This window comes from Drosophila grimshawi, unplaced genomic scaffold (assembly GCF_018153295.1).
Source record: "Drosophila grimshawi isolate 15287-2541.00 unplaced genomic scaffold, ASM1815329v1 contig_1148, whole genome shotgun sequence".
Classification (NCBI taxonomy): domain Eukaryota; kingdom Metazoa; phylum Arthropoda; class Insecta; order Diptera; family Drosophilidae; genus Drosophila; species Drosophila grimshawi.
In genome coordinates this window covers 265678-289630 of record NW_025062646.1, presented here as the reverse complement: position 1 = coordinate 289630, position 23953 = coordinate 265678, and the positions used below count along the sequence as shown (strand labels likewise).

The 23953-nt window shown below is 33.5% G+C and overlaps 3 protein-coding genes across 3 annotated transcripts; 2 read left to right on the top strand and 1 right to left on the bottom strand.

Annotated features, from left to right (window-relative positions):
- Positions 1-699: 699 nt before the first annotated feature.
- Positions 700-19638, top strand: LOC116806034 (endoplasmic reticulum aminopeptidase 1). Its single transcript, XM_032741813.1, is given in 13 exon segments — positions 700-729; positions 10916-10994; positions 13071-13324; positions 13397-13646; positions 13715-13794; positions 14624-14807; positions 15375-15520; positions 15575-15725; positions 15783-16481; positions 17007-17189; positions 17252-17448; positions 17505-17819; positions 19329-19638. Coding segments are annotated over 12 exon segments (2772 nt in total). The 5' UTR covers positions 700-729; positions 10916-10919; the 3' UTR covers positions 19567-19638.
- On the bottom strand, positions 3697-7875 carry LOC116806049. The gene is made up of 2 exons (XM_043214297.1): positions 7751-7875; positions 3697-7697 (listed from the first exon to the last, which is right to left on the bottom strand). The coding sequence occupies exons 1-2, from the start codon at positions 7814-7816 to the stop codon at positions 3843-3845; spliced, it is 3921 nt and encodes a 1306-aa protein (XP_043070232.1). The 5' UTR covers positions 7817-7875; the 3' UTR covers positions 3697-3842.
- Positions 19639-20217: 579 nt separating the features above from the next.
- Positions 20218-23567, top strand: LOC6569996 (tubulin alpha-2 chain). The gene is made up of 4 exons (XM_032741828.1): positions 20218-20293; positions 20496-20745; positions 21756-22280; positions 22506-23567. Exons 2-4 carry the CDS (start codon positions 20743-20745, stop codon positions 23325-23327), a joined length of 1350 nt encoding a protein of 449 aa, XP_032597719.1. The 5' UTR covers positions 20218-20293; positions 20496-20742; the 3' UTR covers positions 23328-23567.
- Positions 23568-23953: the final 386 nt, after the last annotated feature.

The window sequence follows — 23953 nt, the reverse complement described above, 5'->3', positions numbered from 1 at the left end:
AAACTGTTCGTGATTCAACATAGATTGACCACTTCTGACTCGGTCTTCTTCATGACTCCAGGGGCAGTGGAACTTTTGAGGGAGTACAGAATGCTTTCAGGGCTGTGGGCATTCCGGTAATTCGCTGACTGAATGTCTTTAGAGGTAATACCTTTTGATCGTATAGAACCTTCAACCTCCATGGTTATAGGACTGGTGCAATAAAGTGGTTGTGCGGTAATATACATAGTAGGCATGGATTTTGAGAAAGTTTTATATTGAAAAGTTTTAATAATAAATATTATAAATCTAAAAAATAAAATTTGCAACTTGTGGTTATTTAGGTACTCTTTTGAAAATAACAATTCTAGAATACACATTTGTTAAAAGAATAAATTCATTTTAATAAAAAATTCAAAAGTTACGCTGCAGCTTGTACAGAAATAGAAAAAATGTAATAGATTTCGTATTAAGTCACATAAGAATGCAAACTTTAATAATAATTTAAAAATCGTTGGTGGTCAAAGGTCAAGATAATTTAATCCAATTGACAATGTGTGATCATTAAATTGGACTATTGTGATAAAATACGAAGTAGGCAGATAAAAAAACTATTTGTATATTAACAATGAGATTTTGCACAATGATGCCAGTAGGGCAAAACAAACTTAGTTTGAGATTAGCTTTTAGTTAAAGTTTTCCTCCCCAATGTGTCGGTATATACGTCTATTTCGCTGAGACAAAAGTCAGGTATTGATCAAATATAAAGAAATCAATATTTAATTATTTTAATAAAATGCATAGATCTGCGATTACTTATTTTTAGAAGTCACCAAAACAATGTTTTCCACAAGAAATTTGAAATTAGGCTTAAAAAATTTGTGAATTAATGAGAATGTTCAATTACACTATAAAACAGCAAACTGTCTACGAACGCAACTTTTTTCAATACCCTTGAAGCTATACTTCGAAAATACATTTGTCTATGATCGCGTCAGACAAAATGTTAAACTTTGGATCCAATGTCGATAAGAACAAGCTGATAAGACCATATACCTTCAACAACTCAAAAGCTAGACACAAAACTAGAGGCCAGTATCAGCAAAGCCGCCCACTGCATCCACAAATTGGAAATGTGTATATCTTTCACAATCTTTGAGCCAGAGACACAAATTTTGATTAAAAGTTTTCTCCGCCGTAGGTTGCCCTATGGGCACTCTTCACTATCTGAAAATAAAGTGCTAGTCTCTCAATGATCTACACAAATTTCGCTCGATTCGGGTCACTATAACATATAGCTGTCATATATATGCTCTTGCCGTCTTTTTTAAATTTAAAAATTATATTTATTTTTGCAAAGTTTATATTTTTCAGTTAAGGGATCGTTCTGGTTCTGAAAAAAATTCATTTCTAAAATAATAAAAATAATAGAATGATTTGCTCATGTCAAATTACCACACAACATTGTTGTAATTTTCTTTAATTGCTATAAACTCTTCTTCCAATTCAAAATCGTCTCTTCCATTCTGCATTTTCTTTTGTCTAGCCTCAGATACACTTTCCTCTACAATCAACAGGAACTATGCAACTAACCAAACAATTTTAATCACGTATCTTAAGCACAGTAGGTGACAGGTTATAAAAAATATTGAATGATCTTTGATCAAAAAAGTCAAACTGTTGGCAAGCAACTGTGGGAGCTTTTTTTTATAAAACATCTCTACATTTCTGTTACAAGTTTTCAAGCACGCCCATCCATGCCCACAAAAACGATAAAAGCCTATATCTCTCGCAATTTAAGAGTTACAGTTGCCAAACTTGGAAGGTATATTACTAAGATCGTACTCCACTATTTTTTTTTGTCACGCCCGCTTCCAAAATTCCCAGAAGCCTATCTCCCGCAATTTAATAGCTACAGTTACCAAAATTGAAAGGAAGCTTACTAGGAACCTTCTCTAATAATTTGTTTGGCCCACTCCTATCCCCAAAATTTTCATAGTCCCATATCTCCGTTTTTCTTGTTATCCGCTGGAATAACTTATGGTATCAAAGTATTTCGCAGTTTTTAATAGTTTAATAGCTCATTATGCTTAACAATTATTACTAAGTCATAATTTTGTAATAAAATAAAAAATAATTGCGTTAAATTTTCCCTAAAGCGCTCGCTCATTTTTTGTAGCCTTTGAGGCAGTCTTCTGAGCGGATTTTTCTGCTTCAAATATTAATAGCGTTAGCACGACCAAACAAAAAATGTCTTTTTTAAAATTGAAGAAAATGGAGATAGATTGATAAGTTTTTCAAATAATATGCCACAACAATGACAAAAGTTGTATTCAACTATTGACTCAAACAGTAAAAAGTAAGAATGCTATAGTCGAGTAATCTAATTTTATTGTCAAACTCGCCTTTAAACATTTTTAGATACTAAAGTGAGAAAGTGTTCACATTTCTTATATGTGTACTTGTAAATAAAAAATGCTTGCTCCTACTGATATTATTCAGATCAATATAGGAATTCGCTTTAGATATATTTTCGTAGATTCTTTCTTCTGGCTGTTACACACTTTTACACAAAATTATTGTACTCTTTTTACCCATTACATTTTATATTGATTCAGAGAAAAGACTTTATACCAGAAAAGTTAACTTATCGCCATAGTGATTGATAAGAAAAAGACTTCGACTCGCCCACCCAATACATAAAAATCGATATCTTCCACAATTTTGGAGCTAGAGCCAACAGACAAATTAGTGACAGACTTTTTCAGTTGACAAGGCACGCATATCTACTGTCGTCACACACCTCTTACTATCATCTAGTATTAGACTGGTATCAGAGTAATCCTCAATCGGTTACGACCGATTGCACAGTTTGTAGAAGAAAATAAAATAATTACAGTTAACGATTTTTTTTAAAACGAAAATTAAATCTAAAAATCTTTAGCCACATAGTTTTATGGATCTTTTTTATTCTATGAAAATACAAATTGTACCAAAATAAAAATTTAAAATAAGTTTTAGGGTCCGTTATTCGGTTTTTGGATGGATGTGTAGGCCAGGGTAGATCTACCAAATTTGGAAGATGGATAACTGGTAACCAACTTCAAAATTGATGTTAAAAACATTCCAGCTGTGCTTATACCTGACACGCGTAAAAATCCAAACAGGTCAACAATATTATTTTCCCATAAAATATTAGCAATAAATTTCTAGCATAAAAACTAGAGTCACCCAAATTTGTAACTAATAATACTAATATTTTAAGGATCAGCCAAAAATTGCTTGGCCACGACTTCAGCCGCCCCGCATAAATCAAGAAAGCTTGTATTTTCCACACTAAATTCGACTATCGCTTGTCGGCTACGTAGGATCTCCATCTTTGCAAAAAAAAATTGTGCTATTTTATGAGCATCTTATTTTTTACATATTAAGTACTAATCTACTTATTTGTTTCTGAATTTTAATACAATGAGGACGGGAATTCTTCATTGTAACTGTTACTGTTTTTTTAAGATTAATTAATAATAAGGCAACTTTGATGGTGTGTAATTCCTTAACTAATAATTGGATAATTTTCAAGAATCTATTCTCTATTGATAAAATACCGCCCATTTCACATTTGTCGCACCTTTGATTCTTGCACGGTTTTTATAAATTGTATATTTCGTTTACATCATTTACTTATTAAACTTAATCAAATAAAAAAAGTCAATTATACCTTTTATTATACTTGTGTACGAGTTAACTATTTTTATTTGAATAAAAATAAAAATTACATTAAAATTAAATATTGGTTAATACTATTACATTTCATGTTGGATAAATAAACAAATATTAACACAAGGCAATACATTTAACACTATTTAATATGTTTCTGTTGTGTCCTTAACACTGCCTGTACTTTGAAGAAAACTTTTGTCAATTGAACAAAGCTTGCATAAAAATTCGCCCCACATGCGTCGCGTCACTGGATCTAAAATTATGAAATATACAAAAATAACAAACCCTTGCAGTGTTGCTGTGAGACAAAAAAAATATGAAAACACAATACCAGCCTTCATTGTTGATAAAAAGCCAAAGCACCATGTGAATCCCATTAAGAAAAATAAAAGTACTGATAGTCGTATCTGATATATTAAAATAGGTTTTTCAGTGTGCCTAATTGGTACGCTTGACCTAACTAATATGTTATATATAATAAGACAAAATATAACAAAGTTAGCTATTATAATGATCGAAATGGGAAAAATTATGCCGAAATAAAGCGCGTATCCTGATGGGTAGCATATTGCGCCTTTACTAAAAGAATCATGATCCAGAATAATCACTAAAACTACAGGTATGATTGGCACACCCCAACAGAATGCGGCGGACTTCATAAAGAATCTGTGCGGTCTAGTTCCCGCAAATACCTGAACATATCTCTTGAACTGTAAATATGCAATGACCATCATCCAGAAGAATTGTACAAGCACAGAGTAGTGGAGTAAGGCGCCAATGGCTACACATCTAGGTACAATCTCATTTATAATTAAATGTAGTGAGTATTCCTTTGTATTGACAAAGCAAAGAATTATCATTTGCAAAGCTATTGCTGCCGATAGTTGTAGTAGTACCTTAGAGGACGGTTTTTGTCGCCATGAGTTAAATACTGCAGCGGTGATGAATATGCCACAAATGCCGAGAAGAGATAAAGAACAGCCTGTTACAGTTATTATATCAAGTGCCTGGACATGATCTGCATACTGAATATTGACTTCAATGTCTTCCTCCACTGTAAAATTAACGCCTACTAGGTATGCAAATGGTGTTAGATGGCTAACTTGACATAAAACGATATCTCTGTTAGTGCTTAACAGATTTGAGACCTGAATGCCATCAGAGGCCCAATTTTCATAATTCCAATAGCTACACATTTGTGTAGTATCATTGTGCTTATATGAACTATTATAAACTCGAAAAGCGAGCGGCAAATCCTCAGGTAAATGCGGACTATGGCCGGGTAATGATATTGATACCACACGGCCGAATGCAGATAGTGGTGTATGATTGGCTGGCAGCTGAAAAAGTTTATCGTTCGAGTACACTTTAATAACCACAAGAGTTTTTGTGTTTTTGGTGGCATTTGGTGCATTTGAAATTGTGTCCAGCTGGCTTAACAGTTTTTCTGGTACGTAGGTGCCAAATTGCAAATTTGGCTCGGAAATTAAGTCCTCAATTTCATAATCAGACTCCAGAAAACGGAAGTGCTCATTTTTAAATGCTCCTTTCAAAGTTATCGGTATGTCACTGTTATTATTATTTTGAAATATTGCAATTCCAGAAATATTGGCAATAGACGGATTAATTATAAAATAGATCAGATTGTGTGATATTTTTACAGATACTCCAATATCCACATAATCCAGCACTTCAACATCACTGCTATTGTCTAATTCATTAGAATTATCCACGGGATTGCTTAAGCCTGTATCACCAAAAACTGTTTGCAATGATAAGGTGTTCATTGCATTTTCAAATGCCTCCAGAAGTTTGTTAGTTGAGTTTAATTTAGCTGACATCCGAATCGTAGACTCTCTTACATCTATCAAATAATTGTAAATAGCTATAAGATCCAAGGTAGTTTCTTTAAAAAAATTGTGAGTAGGAGGCAAATTCAAAATATTTCTATCAACATTGTTAATCGAAGCTTGCACAATGTTAGCTGCAAGATGCAGATCAACAGGTAAGAACTTTTTTGCAGATTCTTGCAAAATGTGCTTAACCTCTTTTACTACTCTTTCCGGTGAAACTTTGATTAGTTTCGATTTTTCTAAACTGTAAAGAGTTTCTGTTACTTTTAAATTATTATGCTCAAGCTGACAAGTTATGTTTTCCTTCATTAGCTCCCAATAAGCACCATGTAAAAAATTGCCCTGGCAGCGACGTGTATATGGCATGCCATTACTTCGAAAACATAGACCCGACAATGTTCCCACCTGTCCTCTAACTGTCTGCTGCCACTGGTATATTACGCCGGTATCCAATCGAAACATATTTGGAAAACAATACTCTGTGCTACGGACTACATTCAAGCCGTTGGGGCTAAAAATTGAAATAACCTCTTGCAAAAGAGTCCAAACTCCCATGCGTATTGAAGTGTCGTGTCTTATATTATCATCATTTTCTAAGCTATCAGATTCTTCGCTGCTTTCCTCCTCACTATTGTCAACTGCAGAATTCTTAAGAGAAGCTGTCAAATGGATCCAACAATGAACATATGGACTAGATATCTGTTCAATACTCATGATACGAGTATCATGTATAACAAGGTCTCGAGCAACAACTTTGCTCCTTCTTCGTAACGTGTCTTGAACATGTTTTCCAAGCTTTTTGGTGTATTTAAACGGATTTTTACACATGTTCTTATTTTCATTTATACACGTTATATTTATCCTAGCAGCGAAAGCATGGCCCCGTATTTTTTTTGCAGCCACAATTCTTTCGGTGGTTACTAACTGAAAATTTAAAATAGAATGGCCTTCACACCAATACTCGCCAGGGTTGTCATTAACTAACTTCAATTTAAAAATTAACTTTGTCTTATTTTTATTTTCCCAAATAAGATCAATTTTGGAGCTTCGTTGAATATCAAAATCTGCATTTGTGAAACATTGTATACCATTGTGATTTCTATTGATACGCCAAAGATAATCGCTATTATAAACTATCAGAATTAATTCTTGTAACGTTGCGTCGAATTTCAAAATAAGTTGCGTCGTATTAAATTGATTTTTGATAGTTTCTTTGTACAAAATCGGATGTGTTTTTTTATCGTTATCAACAATTCGCATGATTTCATTCTGGTTCATTAGAATTAGAAACCCATCTCCAGATTTGTCAACAAAATGGTCTACTTCAAAAAATTCTTCCTTTTCAACTCTTCGTATGCCGTGTTTTAGCATCAGTCTTAAAGTATTACGATTCTGAAAATATTCTTTGAGTCGCACCTCTTTTTGCTCGCCTGACAATTTTTTTGGCCAGTTGATTCCATAGCATTCGTTGGGCCGATAGCTAAGAGCCGCTAGTCCATCGGGGCATCCTGTGCTTGATATAAGATTGCCGTCAAAAACACAAATTGTATGCAGTAAGTCATCACAATCGGTAGCCATTACGATCAACTCTTTTTTTTTTTTATTATGACTTTCTAGGCGTCCAGACATACAATTTTTATCAGATCTAAAATCTGAGACTTCTATTTTGTCGTCAACTACTTGCCCCCACCGCTCACCAGGCAACTGTACCTTGTATGGCATGGAATTATTTTCGCGTTTAAATGGTAACCAAAATTCTAAAATGCCTCGATCATGCATGAATTCTATTAAACTTGATGCTTCAAGCTTCGAATAATCAAATGGCAAAATTATGCTTGAGCCATAGCAAAAATGTTCGTCATACTTTTTTCGTTCAGAGGACGCTTTAAGACAAATGGGATCATCACTTTCATTATCAACTTCTACTAATTCCTCCGGGCAATATTTGTTTTGGTGTTCTTTCACTCTGCATACAACACTTTCTGGCTTCCATTGACCAGTTGTTGTGTCGCATTCACGCAAAAAGAGTTCCCAATCATCTTTCCAGCAAACAAAGTCTTCAGAAGTTGTGTAACGTTCTCCCCGAAATTTCCAGTATGCTGTGCCACCAGATGTTTCGGTTGTATTATCATCACACTTTTCATACTATAGGTATTGAAATTAAAACATTTGTGCAAATTCAATGGGATATTTCTAACCTTTTTTGTTAATCTGCATGGTAGATTTAAGCACATTACAAGAAATATTATGGCTCGCTTAGTCATTTTGCTAAAGACAAGAATATGTATATTATATTCGCTGAAGATGCTTTTAAGATTCCTACAATACTAAGTTCTTTATCGCAAAAATCTAAAAACCAAAGCGCAGTTGAGTTATCTTTTATTCTTTATCTCAATTTTGTTATCTGCTTCGAATTTTGTGCATAATACCCCGCTTATATAAAATGGGTGCCCGGGTGTTTTAATTTATGCAAATGGAAAAAGTAGATAACATAATACACAGTATTATTATTACAGTACCACAGTAATATTATTTTGAATGTACAAAACTATCCGTATCAAATACATTTAAAACTGATTCTAGTTTTTCGGTAAAACTTTAGCTTACCAATATTAACAGATTGCTGTTACATATTTTTATGAATGATCATTTTTTTTATGATTGCTGAGACCTTAAAGGGGCTGTACAAATCTACAACAGCGCGTGATAGTTCACAAACCCAAAGGTGATACTATTTAAAAAAAAAACTACCCTGAATTGCGGCATATGCGTGCCAACAACAATATCTTCATATGTAGATACATAAACTCATAGATCTGAAGCTCAACTATAAACTTTTGTAGAAACACAAGCTCACTGCTCCCTTTGCACTCATGCACGCAGAAACACAGGAAATGATTCCACTTGCTGCCATCTGGCTTATTGAACACAAAAAAATGTTTTCGTTAGCAACATCTGCGTAGCACAATTCCTATAGTTGATCGATCGCCCGTTGTTTCGACCATTTAAGATCAGCCACCTGATAGGAGGATGAAATCCATCCATTCACTGCTTATTATACATAAATTAAATAGATGCTCCAACCTCTGCCATAATTGGGAGCACCGATAGGCGGAAAATGGTTGGAGATGAGCTCCATGCTCGAATATATGAAGGACTTAGAGTAGTGTAGTGGCAAATTCGTAGTAAATACCAGCAGGATGATGCTCTATAAAAAAAAACCAAATTCTTGTACCGCTTAGTATAACTCTTTAATATTTGTAAAATTTCAACATGATTTTGGCGTGATTGCAGTAGGTATATACATTCTTCAGCAATGTCATTAGCCGAGTCGATATAGCCATGCCCATTCATGTGTCTATGCTCCTTTCTTATACCCATTTTAAAAGGTTGGACTCCTTTAGTTTTGAAGATGTTCCATACGTCACCATGTCTGCGTACGTTCTTGGTGCCCATGATGTGGATATCTGTTTCCTTGTGCGGTGATGCTTTTACTGTGCTTATACACATATACAAGAGCTTTCAATTATAAAATCTCCTTCGACGGTCACTATGGGCAAAAAATCAATCAAATGTAAAACGCTAATCAGCCGTGCTCCAATTTACCTAAAAATTTTCCGTTTCAACTTTTAACAAAAAATCTTCCGTTTCCATTTTGTGTGCTCCAATTTACGCGTAATTTGATATGCGATGTGAGTTTCAATGCCACCGTTGTTTAGGCGAACACATAACTACAACAGCTGTTTTAACTGTTTCTCTTCGAGGCAGAAAGAAGAAAAAATATTATAATAATGCTTATCTAAATACTTTCATTTCGATTTGATTTTGCCTTCAAACAGCATTTTCATCAAACATACATCATACATGTACAACAAACTAATTACAATTTTCACTTGTAATATAAGTAAAAGCACTCTAATACAATAATATTTAATTCTTTGTGAAATATTATTGGTAAAAATAAATTTAATTTGTCTTGTAAAATAAGAACAAAAGCATTCAGAAGTGTAATACGCTAAAAAGATGTGAGACACAGTTCAGATAGACAACATCACTATCTTACTTATAGTTCTTAGTTGATATAATAATTGATGGGCACATTAATGATGTAAGTGGAATTTTTAAAAAGAAAATAGATGTTGTAGTTACTATTTATGTATTTGAAAGATCTCATTGTCAATATATAGAAGGGATAGGTGTTAATTTAAAATATATTTAATAAAATTGTGTAAGCTAAAAAAACGTTTTTTTTTTTTTCAATTTGATTGTCGGTTATTTTTAAATTGTAATTTGAATTATTTCCACTGGGTTTGTTTACTTATTTAGTGGTGGACCGAAAATACTGTCAGAACTTTAAGAGGAACAAAATGATTTAGGAACATCCCCTAAAAATGAAAACAGAATGTTTTCCCATATTCGCAAATTGAAATTCGAGTGAATATATCGATTCAGCGAAGAACTTTAAGTGATGCTCACTTAGAGCACCTTATGTGAATAAGAGTTTGGTTCTCCGAATAATTTAAATGTATAATTGAAATTCATTAATTCATTATTTTCCGTTGCGTAACTAATACAACAAATATAATTTTTAGCAGCAGCGGCAGCAAACAACTTTAATTGATTATGAATTGTTGACATGTTTGAATTTAGAGCCCTGCGCGTCTTAATAATAATAGCTTATTGTTAGTCTTAATTACATATGCACATTATGTTAAGTGAAGTTTGAGCTGCAGCAGCCAGCGCTAGCAGCGCTCTCATTGTACAGCACTCTCTTTGTGAAGCGCTCTCTATCTCTCTATAAAGTGCGTTCGCTGATCGGCCGGCTGCTGCAGCTAATCAGTTGCTTCGCATAGCTCTAGCTTATCGATTGGTTTTAGTTGTTCTCGTTGTGAGAATGTTTAGCGGCGGCTTCAAACCTTTATTTCAGTAATCGACCGTTAGTTACTCTTGTTGAGAAAAGGTTTAGCAATTGGCTTCAAACCTTTAATAAACAAAGTGTTTCCTATATGTAGATACCTAATTCTTGAATTCTTGAGTAACTATACGATCTATAATTGTGCTAGTTCTTTTGGGTAAAGCAAAGGTCCTTTAAGAAGCCAGGGACATGGTTCCAGCCGATTTCACATAGGATATACATATAGTCAGTTGCCCAATAGTAAGTACTAAGGACGGCACATACTAAGCGGGTCTGTACTAACAGATTTGACCTTCTTTTCAGTAAGTACTTTTCGAAGTAGCTTGCAAACAATTGTGAAATTATTGTCGTGATAACTTCTGCGAACTTGGCATCTAAAGTAAAAAAAAAAAACAGATATTTAAATACCAATCTGAAAATATGATTAACCTGCTTTTTTTCTTTCAAGTATAATGCGCATTCTCAAGTTGCAATCACCTAGTGTGCTGTTACTGCTTCTGAGCTTTTCTTGGCACCATACAAGTCATGTAAGTAATGTAACATATAATGGACTCAGTACTGAGTTACAATGTCGAGGGTTCCAACTAATTTGCTTTAAATATTTGTTAATAAATAAGAAAATATGAATTAATATGGTATTTCTTATAGCTTTGATGGTACGTAAGTTCGATATTGGAAGCACTCGCCTTTTCCTCGCATATGTATGCATGTTAACTTCTATCGATAAATTCTTTAACCATTTTTCGACCAAAGTAAGTCAGCTTGTCGATGAAATGTTGTGTCGTTTCTCTTGTGGGAATTGATGGTGCACATTCAGCATATGTTGCAACCTCGACGCCGGTGGCAATCGCGAATCTTTATCAAATGCAAATGCCAATCTTTATCAAATGCATAGAAGGACGGCTGCGTTTTGTTTCCACTCAAAAAAGTGTATTTTTCGGAACCTGAACTCATGTTTGTTTACTACACTTAGGTCGGTTAACACTGGAAACTTGTCTTTTAAAGTATATTTTCAAATTAAAATTCAGTACTTTGGACTATTTCTTAATTTTAAAATACGTTATCGGTTTTCTCTTCATCACTTCTGCACAGATCACCGCTGATGTCTTCTGTAACCGTATTTCTTTGTCTTTGGGTCTCTTTGACTCTCTGACTCTCGCCTTCCACGGATTATGCTTATTTGCGAATGGATCTAGGTTCTTTAGATGCTTTGCAATCGCTACATATTTGTTTTCTCGTAGTTTTAATTTCATACCAAGACTTGGGATTTGGTTTAAGAAAAAGAATATTAGTGGATCCTTACTAATGCGATTCTTAATGTTATTAATGACTATAACAACGTTCCCAAGCAACTCAACTTTGGTTTTAATAGTTTCAGCTGACATGGTATGATAACGTTTCTTAATTACCACTTGGAAAGCCCTCTCGTAGCCTTAATTTTTTTAAGCCTAACTCTAACATGTCTCTATAGCTGGGATGTAATATTAATCTTTGTGTTAAACTAGTTTGATAGTCCTTGACAGTATTACGGACATCAAACATACAAATTGATGGAAAATAGTGTTTTTCACATACTCCAGTTGTTGATAACCAGCAATTTTGTTTGTAACTTTGGTAATTTGCCTTTGAAAACTTTGTTTGCTTATTTTAAAAACAAGCTGTTCTGCGACTGTTCTCAATGAGTGAGAACTGAACAGAGCTCCATGATTTGATTTATATTTATATTATGATATAGTAATGTTGTCTACCTTAATTAACTTTCGCTTATGTTCACGTCAGACAAAGAGTTAAATTTTTTATGCTACATCCACTGGCGGGCAACATATATCTCGGATTTACTCGGATATTATAAGACAACTGATTTAGATGCTATTTAATATACGGCAACAGTGCCGGGCGATTTGCATACAGACGAAATGAAAGATTTTATTGCGCTACCGCTCTTTTCTAACCTAACTTAATCTTAAACTCGCGCTAACAATCACCAAATTTATAAGGTATATCAGAAAAAACTGCTTTCGAGAATCGATAAAAAAAAATGTAATAACCACGCAAATAAGTAGTGTATTAATCCCAATAATAAAAGAAGAGTTACCAAAATTGGGAAGTAGATTGCTGGTGACCTTCTTCAAAGAATTATATTGCCTTCAAGACACTCTGTATACTCGTATTTCATTTTTATTTTCGATATTAAAGACAAGTATCTCAGGAAGGCGCTCCACATACGGGTCTTGGATCCGTTGTCTTAATTGATATTGTGGATCTTTGATTCTTTGATTCTTCAAAAGTAGTTGTGAAACCGTGGAGAGAGCAGAGCTTTTAAAATTACAAATTTTTAAAATAATGTGTTCACCTATACCTCTTCATATTTTCCAAAACGCAAGAACTTGCACTATATACATGTGCACACACATACAATGGGCATACATACGAGCATTTTTTGGCGTGCTGGCTTGAATATTCAAGACTTGTTCAATTTATAAAGAGTTGGATTCAGGTTATTTTCTCGACGAAGTTGTTAGACCACAGCATTTTTATTTGTTCTGCTTTAGTGAGGGATTGTATTTATACGCAGTAACAAACACTTTTATTTTTTGTTTTAGGGAGCCGTAAAGCGCAGCATAGATACATCGGCTTCCTTTGCAATGATAACAGATGATCGGTTGCCGAAAGATGTCGTGCCACAAAGTTATGAACTTCATATAGAACCTAACTATGAAGAAAGTACCTTTAGCGGGCTTATAAAAATGAATTTGAGTTGGACTGCAGACTCAAAGAAAATTTCGCTTCACGCTCATTATGATTTAAATATTAACGATAGGAAAATTGTTCTACGAAAATCTAATACGAGTAGCAGGTATTACGATAACATATTTATAGATAATATAATTGTATACTAATTTAACATTTTGATCAATCACGTTTTTAGTGACCCGCAGAAAATTACGGTTCTGCGCGGCAGTCGCTTTCCAAAGAAAACAATTTATATAATCTACCTTAAGGAAACAATAAAACAAGGTACAGAATGTGTTATAGAGATTCCTTTTGACGGAAATATTTGGAAGAGTGCGAACGGACTTTTCAAAGGATCTTATGCAAATGTAACCTATTTGGCCACCTACTTAAGGCCAAATAATGCGCGACGCTTGTTTCCATGCTTTGATGAACCAGGATTCAAAGTAAGCTAACTTTCATATTTTAAAAAAATTACAATCCTAAAACAATAATAACAATTTATTTACAAAAGGTTCCGTTTGCAGTCTCCATTACAAGACCTAAGGATTTTGTTACGGTATTTAATACAGCACTAGCTCGATCTGATGAACAGTAAGTATTTATTATTTGAAACATAAAGTGTAAATCGCCCTTACTGCTCAGAGCAGGTAATGTTGTATGTATTATATGTTTAGACTCAATCGTATATAATTTTTTTATGTATCAAATGTTGTCAAAAATTAAAAGTAAAACGAAGAAGTAGAACGGAGAGATAGACAGAGAGAGAGAGAGAGAGAGAGAGAGAGAGAGAGAGAGAGAGAGAGAGAGAGAGAGAGAGAGAGAGAGAGAGAGAGAGAGAGAGAGAGAGAGAGAGAGAGAGAGAGAGAGAGAGAGCGAGAGAGAGAGAGAGAGAGAGCGAGAGAGAGAGCGAGAGAGAGAGAGGACAGAAACATAAACAGATATAAGTTTACAATAGAAATGAAGAAGTGGGGCATAAAGGTGTATGAGAGAGAACAAGGTTTCAAGTAAGCAATTGTCTTTTTAAAAAAACGGAAAAACTAGAAAATTAGTTTATTATAATTATTTAAGTTGCAGTTTATTCTTAATTATAAATTAATAAATTAAGATTATCGAGGGCAGTTTTGAGTCAAGGTTAAGGCAACCTCGGTTCTGCCCACTACTTCTAGGTTAATGAATGTTTAACAACCAGAACTAGACCGCTTCTCCAGGCTTGCATTAGCTATAAGATTTCGGCGACGAGGCTCATGGAAGAGCTCCTCCAATCAACCAAGACACGACAATTATGTCTCGTGTTCAATTTATCTTTTAAATTTAAAAATTAAAATTTTATATGTTTTTTCGTTAGTACTTACTATAACAGTGACACCTTTAATTTGCAATTATTACTGTCCGATAATTTTTTTTATATTATACATTGCAGCTTAACTTTAAAGGACCAAGTAATAGACTATTTTGAAAAAACTCCACCAATGTCTTCGTTTACATTTGGCTTTGTGACATCGAAACTTCAAAAATTGGATATCAAATTGACAAAGAATGCAACATCGTTGTCAGCACCTGTTATTAATATTTGGGGTATTCCAGAGAGTGCAAATCAATTACAGGTATGATGTTGATATTTATCATAGATTAAATTCTTAAAGAATTATTATTTTTTACTGACTGCGCTATGGGTAAAAATAATTTTTTTTAGTGATAATTTAAAATATAAACTTGAGGCTTGAAATTTTGCTAAAAATTATAATTTCGCATTTTTTTATGAAAATAATTAATAGATGCATATATTTACTTTAACATTTTGTTTATTCAAAACCTTCATTAAATCTTTAATTATGAACGAAATTCAATAAATTTAATATAATTACGTTGCGTTAAGATTTGCCAATCACAATTATGTTATGATCATCAAATACAATTCTTATGTTGGACGCAAGACAAGACAAGGGTTTGCATTTCAACTGGTTCAGTTTGTTTGAATTATGAATACCTTCTATTCTTCTCTATTTATCAAATGCTTTGTTTTTTCTCATTTTAAGTTTGCAATTTAATTTCCCGCCTTTAATTTTATATCATTTAATTTGTGACTTTAATTTTAAATGTTTATTTATTAAACCCTTTTATCAAAATCGTGATCTGTATATTGTTAATTATATACATTTCTTTTATTCTAGGGCACTTACGAAAAAATCATACTTATTTACAAATTGATTCAGGATTATTTTGAGATACCTATCCCTCTATCTAAAATTGATGTGGTTGCCATACCTGACCTACCAATAGTACGGCCAGCAGATAACTGGGGTCTGTTGCTATTTAAGTAAGATACTTGACTTGATTTTGCAGCATCAATGTAATTCTGATTTTTGTTTAGAGAAAGCGATCTTTTGCAAAACCAATACTATTACATAGCGCAGGAATTAATATACCAATGGATTGGTTCGTGGGTGACTCCTGAGTGGTGGACTGATGCACATCTTAACAAAGCACTGGCAAGTTTTTTAGCATCAGAAATTGTAATACAGGTATGCTTTTAAGTTAAAAAAAAATATATTTTTCAAATTAATCCAGTATACTTACAGATAGATGGTGGAATCGAGTTTAACGGAAAGTATCCAATGACCACGCTTTATTCAGTATACTATGAATTCAGTAAAAGATATCCCCATTCACGCATTACTGGAATGAAACAAGAAACTATTTCACACAAAACAGAGCTTGTTATACGCATGCTAAATTTCACATTAGGAAAAGAATCATTTAAAAAGGGTTTAAAAAAATGTATTGAAGATCATCAAAATCAGACATTTGTCGCTGATGATCTTTGGGATGCGCTTACCTCTCAGGCGATTAAAGATGGACGTCTTCAGAGCCAATACAATGTGGCGGACATTGTCAGTCCATGGCTTACAAATCACCGCCTACCCTCAGTTCGCGTTAGCAGGGATTATGAAAAAAATTCTGCAAAGTTACAACAGAAAGTTTATCTTAGAGAACGGCCTCATGATGTGCCAGAGCAGGACAAAATGCTTTGGTGGATTCCCATTATTCTTAATCGAGAAGATGCAATTAACTTTTCAAATTGCAGTCCCTATGTATGGATGGAAAAGACTCAACAGATTAATATCCAAAACATGCCAGGAAAGGATAAATTTATTATTATAAATCAAGAAGAAATAGCTCCATTTCCAGTCAATTACGACGAAGAAAATTGGAAAATGCTGTCGACTTTCTTGCAAACTGATATTGGTCGAACTTTAGTTCCAACATATACTAGGTGAGTTTCATACAAAAAATCTTTTTAAAAAATCCTACTAATTGAGGGTGACTTGAACCCGAAACTTTCGCTTATAAGCTATTCATTCGATTAAACAATGCGGCAATGCGGCAATCGACAGCTAAGTTGTGCTAAATGTATGAGCAGTATTCAACTTTTGAATAAAGACATGCACAGCTTAGTTTTTTTTTATATTTTATTTGCCTTCAGTAACTGCTTGCATTTTAGTGTGGAGAGAATTTCGGTAATATAACTGAAACCTATAATTTAATCTATTTAAAATAATAACAATACATCTCATTGTCGAGCTTTTTCCACTAATCTATTTTTAATTGTTAAAAAGAAAGGGGAATTGATTTCAGGCTGTCTTAAGCACATAAATACGTTAAAAAAAAACATGCGTCCCATCGGTACAAATCAATAAAAAAAAAGTTTATTTTAACACACAATTTTCAACGTTCTATGTGTAGAATTAATATACAGAATGTAGATAAAGGGAATCTTACTCTGCTTTTTTACATTTCCAGAGCTAAAATTACTACATGATGCTTGGAATCTCGCTTACGCCGGTGATTTAAGTTTTGCTACTGCCTTCAATATGACTTTATTCATGAAATATGAGCGCAATCATATTGTGTGGAATCCGGTCTTCACTTTCATTGATCAAATTGGTCGGCATATAGATATGGCAGAAGTCCATAAAAAATTCGAGGCAAGTAATATAAACAAAACTAAATTAGTTTTGGTAAAATAATGTCTTCTTCCCATTTGCAGACATATGTTTTAATTATGCTATCGCCCTTATACGAAGAACTAGGTGCTGAGAGTGAAACCGAAGAGAGCTGGAAAACAGATCTTCGATCGTTGACTAAACGATTTTTGTGCCGCGCAGGCTTTCAACCTTGTATCGAAGAGGCAAAACATGCGTACAGCGTCTGGCAACAAGCAGCCGACAGGGACTTCGAAATACTGTTTGTATATCGTTACACAGTTATTTTCTTACATTTATATTTGACATGCATTGTAGGGTGCCAAATCATTATATGTGCCCCATCTTTAAGTGGGGTTCCATTGATGAGTGGCAATTTGGATTAGAGCGTGTGATCGATTTCCCAAAATCACGAAAGCAAAGTGAAAGAACTTACTTATTAAAACAACTGGCAGGTTGTGCAACCAACTCTGAAAAGATCAACCGACTGCTAAAAATGTCGATTCTAGACGACCACTCGAATTTCACCGAAAACGATCAATTCCTAATTTTTACTTCATTAAGCTCAGGTTCCAGCGGTTATTATACATTATTTAATTTCTTATCTGAGAATTGGACAACGATTCAAAGAAAGTAAGTACAGTTATGTTTATATAATGCTATGCATTTTTACTTTTCATTCGCAAACTTAGTATGTTTTATTTATTATTATAATTTTTAATTTAAATGCTCTCTTATAATTGCTTAGCCTCAAAAACTCAATTTTATAAGTTGTTTTTTTCTGAAATTCCATAGATTTTTAAAATTAATAATATATTCTGCAAATTTACTATAATTGTAAGTTGTCTATATCGCATGTGTTCTAGGACAGCCATAAAAAGGTAATAAAAAATTACCTACCTAATAGAAAGTACAGTAAATATAAGTGCTCAAAGAGCAAATCAACTATGCGATTGCTATACTTGACTTGCACTCGCTATGCTCATGCTCTTTCTGCTGTTGCTATAACTACAGGCAGCACAATGAAAATTTGTTTTGGAATGGCAGAGTAGAGCAGAATGGAAGAATATTTCAGATATTGGCTGGCTCTGCAGTTGCTAGAGAAAAATGATTAATATTTAAAATGGTTAATTTTAAAAATAAATTTAAAAAGCTAAATAAAAAAAATATGCTATTAAATTAAAAATTTATTTAAAAATTAAGCAATCTGTAAATAAAATAATATAGCTAGGTTTTTGTGAAATTGTCTAACATTTGTTACAAAAATTTGGGAAATCATAATCGGACCAAATAAATGTTTGAACTATTAAATTATCGAAGTTAAGACCGAAAGAAATAAGGTAAAGGAGAAAGAAGAAAACTATAGATAAATAAAGCGAACAAAATTATTATAAGAGTCAGAATCAAAAAGAAACAAATATAAATCCATTAAACAGCTTAAGTACTAATTGATCATGCAGCATTATTATTAATGCCTTTGCTAGTAACTGGACTCTGAAGAGTTTTGCGTTTGCAGCGGAAAATTACTCGTTCCACAAAATATGGAATCGGAGCAGACGCAACTATTGGTGGTACCCGAATATCCACTGGAGGTTAAAGTTGAGTAATATCTAAGCAACGTCACAGTCAACTAACGTGACTGGACAGAATAAAATGGTGAAGATGAAGGCACGTTTAACTCCAAACAACTTAACCCGAAGTTAAAAACTCTCCTTAAAAATTAAGGCAACCTGCCGGCAACTAAACTTAACCATAATTTAAAAAAAAAAACCAATCGATTGAGTGTATGAATAAATATTACTTCAAATTTGTTATCCAAATAGGTAAAATAATACTATTAACTGCTGCAAAGTTTTCCTACCAAGAACTCCTCTTTTTACCAATTATTTCAATTTGATATACCATCCAATGCTTCAAATGTAGCACTTGAAACTCGTTAGTTTAATTTAGTATATATTAGTGGTCCATACATGCGCTAATCTTTTGATTGTACTATTGATTAATATGCTATAAAACTATTAAGGAAACTAATTGCTTTCACCAAAATGCAAAATTTGTATTTACAAATCAGACGTTTGTATACACCTATTATAAGAAAATATTATTGTTTCCGTTCATTAAAATACCAGTTTTTGCTTTCAGACTTCAAAATAACACGAATTTATGGGACCATTTGATAAGTTCAGCCACTGGATTTTTTTTAACTCAAAAAGGCTATGATATGGTCCAGCAGCTATACGAAAAGCATACTGGAGAGTTTGGGAGTGCACAACACATTATTGAAAAGTCGCTTCGCAACATAAAAGAAGAAGCAAAGTGGAGTGAAGAGAACCTTCCAGTTATTCAAACTTGGCTTGAAAGCTTTTTATCTACGAATTAACACTGAACGAAGTGGTATACAATTTTTTTTAATTTCATTAAACAAACTATGGTTGTTGAATAAAAATATATAATATGTTGTCTACATATAAAGAATCGTCAAGTCCAATGTTGATTATGTGCGGATATTGTTTGTTCTGATGGAGCCTGCAAGCTTCTACTATCAACATAGCTGTTGATCTACAATATATGTGTTGTCTGCTAAGTGATTATATGCAGATATATGCTCTACCGAAAATATATAATACATAATATATATATATATATATATATATATATATATATTGAATGTCATTAGGAAGCTTCTAAAAACCGTGCCACCTGAAGCCGAAAGAAAATGGCCAAGACGAGGATGATCAAATATATATAAGAGAATTTTGATGTGCCTATATATACATGTACATTCCAGCTTGCCCTGGTCTTTATTAGCCCAGATGTCCCGTTTTGTAGAGATCTTCAATAAATACTATTGCAACTGCTGAATTCAACACTAACAGAGCCAATAGCAGAAAACTATAAAAATGATTGCGCTTTCGCTTTGCTCTGCTCTCCCATCTGCAAGATTAATAGGAGTATCCAGTCTGTTGTTATAGTAGTTGCAGAACAAACAAGGCCGAGAGCGAACTGTACAGCTTGTGCTCTTGATATATTATCGCATATTTGTGATGCTCTTCTGCTTCGCATAGCTGCTACGGAAACTACTACGATTGCTATTAATCTTACGTTAGGTAATTTTTTATTACGAGAGCTCAAAATACCCAGAATACAATTGTTTTTTTCTAGTTTTACTGCCAAATTTCAACCATAGAGCTTGGCAACATTTAAAAACTAAATGAAACTCGTTACATAATTCTTGGTTACATTGACCCTACCACTTAATTATTAAACATATTTTAAAGTGTTCATCAAAACTTTTTATTTTATTTTTAGAAAGTCTTCGAGCTTCCCTCGCTTATTTGTATTTGAAAACTTACTCTTTAAGAACGCTATCGCCTATAAAAACACTTGAATGCACGAAGCATCGGCTAGTCGATTTCCAGCTGTGTTTCATTACGGACAAAAGTTTGGAGATTCAGCGAGTTAAAATTTTCCTTATTTTAGACGTATATTGTTCCTAGTTAATTGAAGGACCAACGCTTAAAAAAAAGGCTCGTCAACAGAATCTGTTATAACGAATATGGTAAGTCTGATGAAATCAATTCCTAAAGTTTAAATTCTGTTGTTCAGATTAAAACGCAGAGAAGTTATACTGTTTCATTAAAATAAATTGATTCATATTTAGGATATATATTATGCAATATTATGGATTCAAACCACACAAACAAACCTATAACTATTTTAACTAAACTAGTGAAGAACTTATTGAAGAAATACTAATTTACTTATTTCACCAGCCATCTGTTTTCAACTGCGTATTATATTAAATGTATTTTTCGCCATCCAAAAAAAAAAAAATACAATTAATTTTTGTAGTAATTTATATAAAAAAAACATCAGGATATTGGTGAAAATTGGTTGTATATATTGTACGAAATAGTAATGTCTTAAGACAAACAAAAAGTTGTATTAAGTCCATTGGATGCAAATGTTTGCCAAAAGATTAAAAGTATTTAACAACTCATTGATGCGTCAATAAAGTCATGAATCATTGAATAATTCAGCTTAACTTCGAAGAATATAACTAGTTAATTTCGACCACTAGGCGGAAAATTTGAGACAGATTATAAATTGTGTTCTATTTGCCAAAAAAAAATATTTTTTTAAAGTCTAAACAAAGCTATATCTAAATAAATATTCCAAAACTATGATTCACATTAATTGGATTTAGACGATTTGTATATGCACCTATGGATATTCATAACATATACGAGTGTATGCACTCAAGCGACATATTAAATGCTTATATACTTCAATGCCATGACATCTGTATGCAAGCTAAAAAATGATTCTGACAATTTTTAAAAATATTAATTAATAAGAAAAATACATCCATCAACTAAATTTCCAAGCAATGCAATTTCCAATGAATATGGTACGCTTGTATCAATGTATATGAATGTAGGCGAAATATACGCATAAATTTATGAAGGTCTGCTGAACACTATTTTATACATGTATACATATATACGTATCAATATTAAGACCAACTAAATCAGCATAATATAATTTGACAATATTATATTATTTTAGAGGGAGTGCATTTCAGTTCACATAGGGCAGGCAGGCGTTCAGATTGGTAACGCTTGCTGGGAGTTGTACTGCCTGGAGCATGGTATTCAGCCTGACGGGCATATGCCCTCTGACAAAACAATTGGTGGAGGAGATGACTCTTTCAATACCTTCTTTAGTGAAACTAGTGCCGGCAAGCATGTGCCACGTGCCGTTTTTGTTGACTTGGAGCCAACTGTTGTTGATGAAGTGCGTACTGGTACCTATCGACAGCTGTTCCATCCTGAGCAGCTAATTACTGGTAAAGAAGATGCAGCTAACAACTATGCTCGTGGTCACTACACAATTGGCAAGGAAATTGTGGATATAGTACTAGATCGTATCCGCAAGCTGGCAGATCAATGCACCGGTCTTCAAGGATTTTTAGTATTTCATTCATTTGGTGGAGGAACTGGCTCTGGATTTACCTCACTGCTTATGGAACGTCTATCAGTTGATTACGGAAAAAAATCAAAGCTAGAGTTTTCGATTTACCCAGCTCCACAAGTACGTAACTCATTTTTTTGAAACGTTGTATCAATATCCGGCATAAATTGACTATATATATATATATATATATATATATATATATATATATATATATATATATATATAAACATATGTATATAAGACTGAAAGAAAATATTTTTCCGAGCTTTGGAAGAACAAACCCAAAAAAATGATATATATATATATACGTCTTAAATACACCATTAATTTTCGATTTTAAAGGTTTCAACTGCCGTTGTCGAACCATATAATTCCATTTTGACTACCCACACCACTCTGGAACATTCTGATTGTGCGTTTATGGTTGACAATGAAGCCATATATGACATTTGCCGTCGCAATTTAGATATTGAGCGACCCACCTACCTGAACCTAAATCGCTTAATTGGTCAAATAGTTTCCTCAATAACAGCATCGTTGCGCTTCGACGGAGCGCTAAATGTTGACTTAACTGAGTTTCAGACCAATTTGGTTCCCTACCCACGCATTCACTTTCCTCTGGCCACATATGCTCCAGTAATTTCCGTTGAGAAGGCTTATCATGAACAATTAACCGTCGCCGAAATAACTAATGCATGCTTTGAACCCGCAAACCAGATGGTCAAGTGTGATCCAAGGCACGGAAAATACATGGCATGCTGTATGCTCTATCGCGGTGATGTGGTGCCCAAAGATGTCAATGCAGCAATTGCCACAATCAAAACGAAGCGCTCAATTCAATTCGTCGACTGGTGTCCGACTGGCTTTAAGGTGGGTATTAATTACCAACCGCCCACGGTGGTGCCAGGAGGCGATTTGGCCAAAGTTCAACGTGCAGTATGCATGTTATCTAATACTACGGCCATAGCAGAGGCCTGGGCCCGTTTGGATCATAAGTTTGATCTAATGTATGCCAAACGTGCTTTTGTACACTGGTATGTTGGAGAAGGTATGGAGGAAGGCGAGTTCTCTGAAGCCCGAGAGGATTTAGCCGCACTTGAAAAGGATTATGAAGAGGTGGGAATAGATTCAACCGCCGATGTCGACGAAGGTGATGAATACTAAAGAATGTAATAAAATACAAGCAAAATACAAATTGAAAAATATTTAAATCAAAACATGACCGCCTATCTTCGGTACGTCGAAGTTTACACACCTTTGCAGAGTCCACCTGCTAATATCTTAATCACACTACACCCAATTAAAAATCAAAAAGTTGTTCATACAAGCATTATCCTCCGACCTATTATTCCTATTGGAGCTGAATAATATAAGTAGATATTTATATAGATCAATATATATTTGGTTGACAAAATATATTTATTTGATCACAGTATCTTAGTAAGCAAATAAATAAACAATATTATGCAAGAAATGTAGTCCGATTTGGTTGATTCCGAAATATAAAAAAAATTAAAAAGAAAAAATTATTCAATGAACTATATTACAAAAATATTATATTACCTCTGCAAGGGTATAAAAGAGAATTTTACCACAAACCTAACCAATTGAGCTGTCAGTAAATTTTTTCGTATATTTACTTTTCAAAATAAAATATTCACTAAAATTAGCAAACAACAATGATAACAAAAATGTGTTTTCATTTTATTAACTTCACTCCTGAATGACATCCTTATGCTTTTTTTACATAATTTACATATATTTATAATGCCTTTATTTTACACGTGAAT

Bases quoted from the DNA above. Each gene is read 5' to 3' on its own strand.
- LOC116806049 (XM_043214297.1), bottom strand. From the start codon at position 7,816: ATGACTAAGCGAGCCATAATATTTCTTGTAATGTGCTTAAATCTACCA. The intron at 7,698-7,750 runs GTTAGAAATATC...CAATACCTATAG, and splicing joins CATGCAGATTAACAAAAAAG to TATGAAAAGTGTGATGATAA.
- LOC6569996 (XM_032741828.1), top strand. The intron at 22,281-22,505 runs GTACGTAACTCA...TCGATTTTAAAG, and splicing joins CGATTTACCCAGCTCCACAA to GTTTCAACTGCCGTTGTCGA.